This window comes from Fringilla coelebs (assembly GCF_963513975.1).
Source record: "Fringilla coelebs genome assembly, chromosome: 17".
NCBI classification, from domain to species: Eukaryota; Metazoa; Chordata; class Aves; order Passeriformes; family Fringillidae; genus Fringilla; species Fringilla coelebs.
In genome coordinates, this window is record NC_140043.1 from 9,413,429 (window position 1) to 9,420,971 (window position 7,543).

The window sequence follows — 7,543 nt, forward strand, 5'->3', positions numbered from 1 at the left end:
AGAAGAGCTGGATCCTTTCCCACCACAGCCCACCACTCCACCACGATCTGCAGGGAACATTGCTCCCCCCAGCTCCTGGCCCAGCTGAGCAGATTCTTCAGGCTTTCCAGAGCTCTCCCCCTCTGCTTTAATCACCTCTGATTTCTCAACAACAACAAAGATACCTTAAGTACCTGCTTCAGACAAGATGAAAAAAAAAAAAAAAAAAAAGAAAATCAACAGCTAGGAGAACAAATCAATGGAGACTAGCAAGCCTTCAGGAAAACCAAAAGGCATTTAGAGCCTTTAGAGCATCATCCAGAAAATCATTAGCTTTCCTGGGGTTAAAAGCACTTTTAAAGAGGAATAACTGGCCATCAGAAAAGCTAGCTTGATACACCATCACTTGACAATTAAGTAGAAGGAAAAAATACTTAAATATCTAGAAACTTGCTTTAAAACATAAGCTAGCTATGGAAAAATCTAAGCTGCAGAGCAGGCATAGAGAGAGATGGTGACAAATCAGAAGTTCCATCGCTAGGTCAGTGGAGCCAGCACAAAACCTTTGGAACAGGAAACTGCAGTTAAATACATTGGTTTTCTTATCAATGAGAGATCAGAGCAACAGCAACAGGACAGTGTACAGCACACATGTGAAAACAGCCTTATCAAGATGACAGCTGGAGAACTCATGGATTTTGTCCAGAAGTCTACTAGGAGCAATAGGCTCTCTAAACTCTGCTGCACCGAGGCAGGAGCAGCAGGGAAGGGGGCTGGAGGCAGCACTGCCAGAGCTCTGGATGCAAACAGGGAGAGGGGGTAAAGCATTCATCTCCTTGGGGCACAGCTGGGCCCCAGCTCAGCTTGTAAGGGCAGCATCTCCACTTCAACACCACGTGCACCAAGTCAAGGTCTGCCCCTTTTCAGCTCAGGGCTGCTTCTACACAACACTTCACACACGTCTGAGCAGGGATTCTCCACAAGATTCTATAAGCAGGTTAAACATTCCTCCAAAAAACCCACACACATACACACACACACACCCCTCAAGAAAGTTAAAATTTCCATTCAGGGCTCCAAAGCTGCGCTGGAATCTGTAAAAATGATAAACAACAGCCAAAAAGAAAACACAACCCCTTGTCTTTTCAACTACTTTGGGAGAACAATTGCTCTCAAAGATCGCATTCATTAACATTCTGATGAAGTTCCCTTTTAGCGCTGTTTTTCATACTTGAAAGGAACAGCTATGATCAGAGAGAGCCCTCAACTACCGACTCACTCATTTAGATTCTCTCGCTCTGATTCACCAATCACCTTCAAGAATAATTAGCAGCTTCATCTGAGTAATGAATATACACACATGCTCCCATCCACACCATTCATTCTGGAAGGAGGGCAGAAATCCCCCTTTCCTCAGCCCTGGAACAGCACCCATCTCCTGGGCAGCACCAGCACCTGGTGGCTTTTCCAGCAGCTGACAGTCTCACCCACCACCTCAAGCCAAGGGGTCAGAGCAAACTCCATTTCCAGGTGAAGTCCAAAGTCGTGGTGAGTGGCTGGGTAGTAAAAAAGCCCCAAATAAAACACCACTACACACACCAGCCATAACCTGTGTGAAACCTGAGCTGGATTTATACAGGAAGATCCAGGGCAAGGAAGAGAAAAGAGAAGTTTTAACTTCTTATATACAGAAAGAGGCTGCTGCTTGTGTGTCTGTGGGGCTTTTCTCTTTTCTTTTTTACTTAATTTAAAATATATATATAATCAACTCAGTCTTTATTTGGAAGATGGTAAGATAGGAGATAAATAAGTCACAAGTATCGCCACATGGTTTTCAGATGACAACTGCCAAAGGAAACATTGCCACATGAGTTAAAATCCAAAATGCTTCAAATTCACACCAGAGAGCTAAAGGAGACCTCAGAGCCATCCCTCAGTATTAACCTGAACTGCTCATACTCCCAGGTCAACACAAAGGAAGAATACATATATTTATTCTATAAAGCACCTTTTATTTACAGGAACACCAGCGGTGAGAATTTCCTGCAGTGGGGAAGGGGAATTCACAATATGGTGAGATACAAAGAAAAACAAACCAAAAACCACCTTACCTCTCCCAAATGATTTTACCATTAAGTTCTACCTAAACACTGAGAAATTTCATTTCCAAGGGGAAACCCAAGCCCTGGTTATTCTATCAGACAGTCAGAGACCATTGCAACATCAAGAAACAAACCAACCTGGAATACCATAATAAATTACTACATATGCAACAAAAGCGCCTGTTAAGGATTAAAAAAATTAAATAAAATACTTTTTTAGTTCAGTACTGTCCCTAAGCCACACACTCACTTCTACATTTTCTTCCCCCTCATGGGCATAGAAGGTTTCAATTCTTATTTATTTTTTAAAAAGCATTGCAGCAGATTTTAAATCCTCTTAAAAAATTAATGTACACCAAAATACAAATTTCCTCCAAAGCAGAAGAAAACCACCTGTTGCAGTCAAGTTCACCAGAGAACACAGCTCCACACCACACAACATGACCTTGCCATTTCCCTCATTTCCATGGGTATATACTGCTTTAAAGTGCTTTTGCCATGACCATCTCCTCGCCTTGCTGCTGCTGCATGACATCTGCCAAACATCACCCATGGTCCAAGGCAGTGCTGCAGGGGAAAATCCACACAATGTACAGGATTTTCTTCTTTTTAGTTTCACAGGGGTTTAGGAAATGCACACCATCATTACATCCAAGAATACAACCTTGAATGTAACACACCTGGTTGGTGTGAAACAGGTGAACTCTGCCCACACTTTTCCCTCTGAGGTGCCAACGACCCTGGCTGCAGAGGTGCACACATGTTGTTCTCTAACATGCTGGCAAATACACTAAATATCAATTAATTTCACGTGGTGTTCTCTTACATGTTGGTAAATAAGAGTAGAAATCAGTTAATTTCAGGAAAGCGTTCTAGCACGTGTTGGAAAATATACTAGAAATAGGTTAATTTCAGGTGGTATTCTCTGACATGTTGGTAAACACAGTAGATATCAGTTAATTTCAGGAAGCTGTTCTTGTACATGCTCGTAAACATAGTAGAAATGGGTTAATTTCAGGTGCTACTGAAGTTTTTGGCAAGAATTTTAAAGCGGATCATTTTGTAAAGACTTTTTTTTTTTCTTTTTAAAGAAAAACCAGAAGTGCTTCCACAAACAGAAGTACCTTGGGGTGGCAGATATTTAAGGTCACTTTTTACCCTTGTGTACCTTATTATCAAGGTTTGGCTGATTCAATAACAAGGCTCTCCCCATCTGAAAAGCCCAGAGTTTTCCCCGTCAGCCTGGAGGGACTGCACTATCATTTGAATTCTATTTCCTGATAATGTGCTCATCATGGTAGAAAATTTCTGCAGGAAGATGAATTTTACTTTCTTCCCTGACAGCTCAGTAGAGACTCAGGGGTTTAATTGGACCTATCTGCTGATGCATATTTGACTAAGAGCGTGCCCAAGAAAAAAAAAAAATAAGGTTATACAGACAGGTCTAGGGCTTGGTTTAGAGGCACACAGGAGCAGATTACCTGCTCATTATCAGTTCTGCGTACACAAAGTAGTCAGCTTTCCTGTCAGGACAACACCCCGCAAATGACAGCACAAAAAACCAAAAAACAGCCATCAGCAAGCTAACACAAACCTTCTTGCCTCTCCAACACCTGCACACCCAGAGCTGCTCAGGGACCGCTGGGCTGAATGTCCCCGCTGAGCAGGGCTCCCCCAGCAAGGGTCCTGCCACCAGGGCAGATGGCCAAGGCCACCTGTGACACCTCCACGGGCACACAGGGACCACCTCTGGGGCTCTGAGCAGTTGGTCCTACAGGCAAAAAACTCCAGACAAGCACGGTGCCACCAGAGGCCTGCAGGGCAAGAGGGGTGGGCTGGGGAGCAGCAAAGCCACGAACAAAATGGGACCTCAGAGTCTGAGCCAAAGACATTAAAGGTCCCAGGGCAAATCTGAGAATTCATTAGCCCACGCAGAACTCTCCACTGCTGTAAGACAGGTTAACAGATACACAAGTGGCAGGAAATCCAAAGCAGGGAGAGCACCCAAAACTTTGCCCACGTTTCCACCATGGTGTGTCAAAAAAAGTGGGCAAAAGCACCAGAATTGCTCATATTTACTGGGAATTCAAGTTCTTACACACAACAAGCAACTTGTGAGGTGCTTCCTCTCGACAACTCACTTCTTCCAATTGTACACAAACAAAACAAAAATCAAAAGCCAAAGTCATAGTTTGTCAATGCCCCTCTGAAAATATTAAATCTCCTGCTCTGCTTAACTTAGCTCAGACAAGGCAGGCAGTATTTGCTCAGCAAATATTGTTTGTAATAAGTTAGACAAGCAATATTTTTTGCCAGCCTATTAACACCAGAAAAATATGTACAGTCAACAAGAGATGAAGAATTTGTTCAATTACTTCAAAAATGGGAATTACAACCGAGGGATTATTATCCATTTAAACATCTCTTTTCCACAAAATGTCAAACACTAGCCATTTGCTAACAATCTCCGGAGACAGATAAAGTAACATTTTGGCAATGCAAACACAAACTCCCGAGCTGGAGGAGGGGGGAGAGGGAGGAAGGAGGGCGGGAGGGGGGAAGCTCCACCATTCACAACAATGCCGGACCATCCCAACACGCCAGGAATATTTTGCAGCCAATTAAAACCCCAAACAAACATTGGACTTGCCCGAAGTGATGGCGAACACCGGCCGGAGCCGGGCACAGGAGGGGACCGGGGGAGGGAAGGAGCAAGGAGAAGGGGGGGCAGCAAGTTGCCAGCGGAGCCGCGATCACCGGGGCTGGCCCGGCACCCTCCTGACCGCAGCCCCGGGATCCCCCCGGGCTGACACTAGGATTAATGCACGTTAATTGCTATTTGCAAAATTCAGCAGCCTGAAAGCGCCGCGCTTCCTTTCTCAAATCCTTTTTTTTTTTTTTTTCTCCCCCCTGTTCCTTTTCCCTTCCAACCACCACCCCCCTCCTCCCCGCCGCCCCAGCCCCCGCCCCGCGGGAGGGCAGAGCCCCCCGGCCCCCGGCGCTCTTACCTCCAGCGCTTCCAGGGTGTTGAAGCTGGCGATGGCGAAGCCATCGATCAGATCCTCTTCCTGGGAGCTGGACTCGCGGCGGCGGCGGCGCGGGGGCCGAGCGGCGCGGGCGGCGGGCGGCGGGCCCCGCGGGGCGGTGCAGTTCTGGCCGCCGTTCTCCTTGCCGGGGCTCGGCTCCTTCTCGGAGCCCGAGGAAGGGCTCTGGTTCCGCGGGTCGCGGGCCGCCGCCTCCCGCCGCCGCACGCGGTCCCGCTGCGACCTCGACCTCCGGCTCTGCCGGATTTTCCCATCCATCGCCGAAGAAGAAGCAAATTAAAAAAAATTTAAAAATAATAATAATAATAATTTTTTAAAAAATTTAAAAATGAAAATGAGAGGGCCAGGAGCGAGGGGGGGGTGGGTGGGAGTGGGGGGGGCGCGGGGGGAGAGAAAAGTCGCCCCCCTCCAACTCACCGCTTCCCCTCTCCAAACCCCGGAGCCCTTAAAAAATAATAGTAATAATTAAAAAAAAAAAAAATCAACAACAACAACAAAAAAATCCTGCTGTTCAGAGCCTCGGATCCAGGCGATGATAATCCACAGAGCAAGGCTGGGTGGCGGTGGCGGTGGGGCGAGCGGCACACACACACAAAAAATATTAAATCCACGGAATGACCTTGACAAATTTCCACCCCCCGCCTCCCCCCACCCCCCAAAAAAAGCAACGACGGGAAGAGGAGGGGAGGAAAAAAAAAAAAAAAAAAAAAAAAAAAAGAGAAGGGGGGGAAGATTTATCTGGATCAGGACGAGGACACCTCGGATTCACTCGGCGCGGAGGAGAGAGGCAGATCCAGGAGGCTCGACCCAGCTCGGGATAATCCAGGCGCGGCGCCCCCTCCCCGGGGGCAGCGCCGCTCCGGGGCCCCGCTCCGGCCGCCGCGCACCGCCGGGGGGGCCGCCGCCGCCGCCGCGCTCGCCGCCCAACTTTCTTGCCGCGGAACGAGCGAGACAATCCCTGGGCAGCCCCCGCCGCCGCCCGCCGCCGCCGCCGCCGCCCGCCGCCGCCGCCGACCCCTCCTCGCCGGGCGCCGCCGGCGGCTCGCAGCCCCCCGCCGGCGCGGCGCGGCGCCCCCGCCGCCGCCGCCCGCTGCCGGATGGCGCTCGCCCGCCCGCCCCAGCCCGGCCGCCCGCGGCGCGGCGCAGCCCCGGCCCCCAGAAGCCGCTCAGTCGGCGCTGCCCGGATGCCGCCCCATTCTCCCCGAGCTGGGACGCGGCGCTAGCACCGCCCGGCCGGCCGCGCATGAGCAGGGCTGCCAGCTGCGCGTCATTCCCCGGCGCAGGCCCGGCCGTGCCCCCGGCCCCCCCCCTTCCTCCTCCTCCTTCCCGCCCCGCCGCCGCCTCGCCTCCCCTCCGCGCGGGCCGGGGGCGCCGCCGCCCGCCCCAGACCCCGGGAAAAGTTTCCCCCGGCCCGGCTCCCGGCCCCGCGGCCGCCCTGCCCCGGGACACGGAGGGGGCAGCGCCGCGGGCCGGGACAGGGCATGGAGGGGCGAGCCGAGGGCATGGAGGGGAGCCGGGGACGGGGCACGAGCGGTGGGACCGGGGCTGAGCTGCGGGATGGGCTGGGGGTCAAACGATGAGCGCAGGGGCGAGGAGTGAACTGGGGGTCGGAGGGTGAGCCAGGGACAGGGAACGAGCTGCGGGAGGAGTTGAGGATTAAACGGTGAACCGAGGGTCAGGCTGAGGGATCGCTTGGGGGTTCAGGACAACTTGGGGAACGCAGGAAGGGCTGAGAGACATGGAGAGAGCCGAGGGATGAGCTAGGGAACAATCTGGGTGTCAAGGGACAAGTTGGGAAATGAGCTGGTGGTGAGGGTGCAGGACACAGGAGCTGGACTTCAGAGCTGTAGGTGGGACATGGAGCAGCGTCAGGGAACCGAGGGTTAAGGCTCACGGAGATGGAAGCAGGAGACCCTGTCCATTAGCCCCTGTCCATTAGCCCCTGCTCCCCATCCGTTCATCTGGCTGAGGTTTTACTCGGCTCTGCAATGTGAGAGGGGGCAGTTTCCTTTCTTGATTCCCTGCAGTTTCAGGCCTTCTCCTTTCTCCAGGATCACCTCCAGGCCAAAGGCTTGGTGCTCAGCATTCCCTTGGGACAGGGACTGCCTTGGTGGCCCACTCGACGGCTTTGCAGTGCCCAGTGCCAAGGACAGCACTGAGCAAGGTGTGCCTGAATCAGGGCTCCTGCACAGGGCTGCCCTACATATCACAATGGTAGCAGGACTTAATCCTCCTGTTATCATCTTTTATTGCACAAAGTCAGATATTGCAGCATGCTAACATCACTCCTGGGCGCTCTCTTCCTTGTGTGGGGCTGGCTTTGCTCCATTGGTCTGACTCACCGTAATTCCTTACTTCTTCAGCTGCTTTCACCTTCCCTGGGGGTAGCCGTTAGAAAGATGTGAAATAAAGTCTAAA

At 51.3% G+C, this 7,543-nt stretch overlaps 1 protein-coding gene across 7 annotated transcripts in view; it reads right to left on the bottom strand.

Moving 5' to 3' along the window:
• FBRSL1 (fibrosin like 1) overlaps nt 1–5,766 on the bottom strand; it is a 499,458-nt gene extending 493,692 nt beyond the window's left edge. For all 7 annotated transcript variants that reach the window (XM_084216905.1, XM_084216907.1, XM_084216904.1 and 4 more), the window contains exon 1: nt 5,090–5,766. In XM_084216905.1, coding sequence (XP_084073031.1) covers nt 5,090–5,383 — 294 coding nt within the window. In that variant the 5' untranslated portion in view covers nt 5,384–5,766. The remainder of the gene's footprint in view (nt 1–5,089) is intronic.
• Between the last annotated feature and the right edge of the window lie 1,777 nt (nt 5,767–7,543).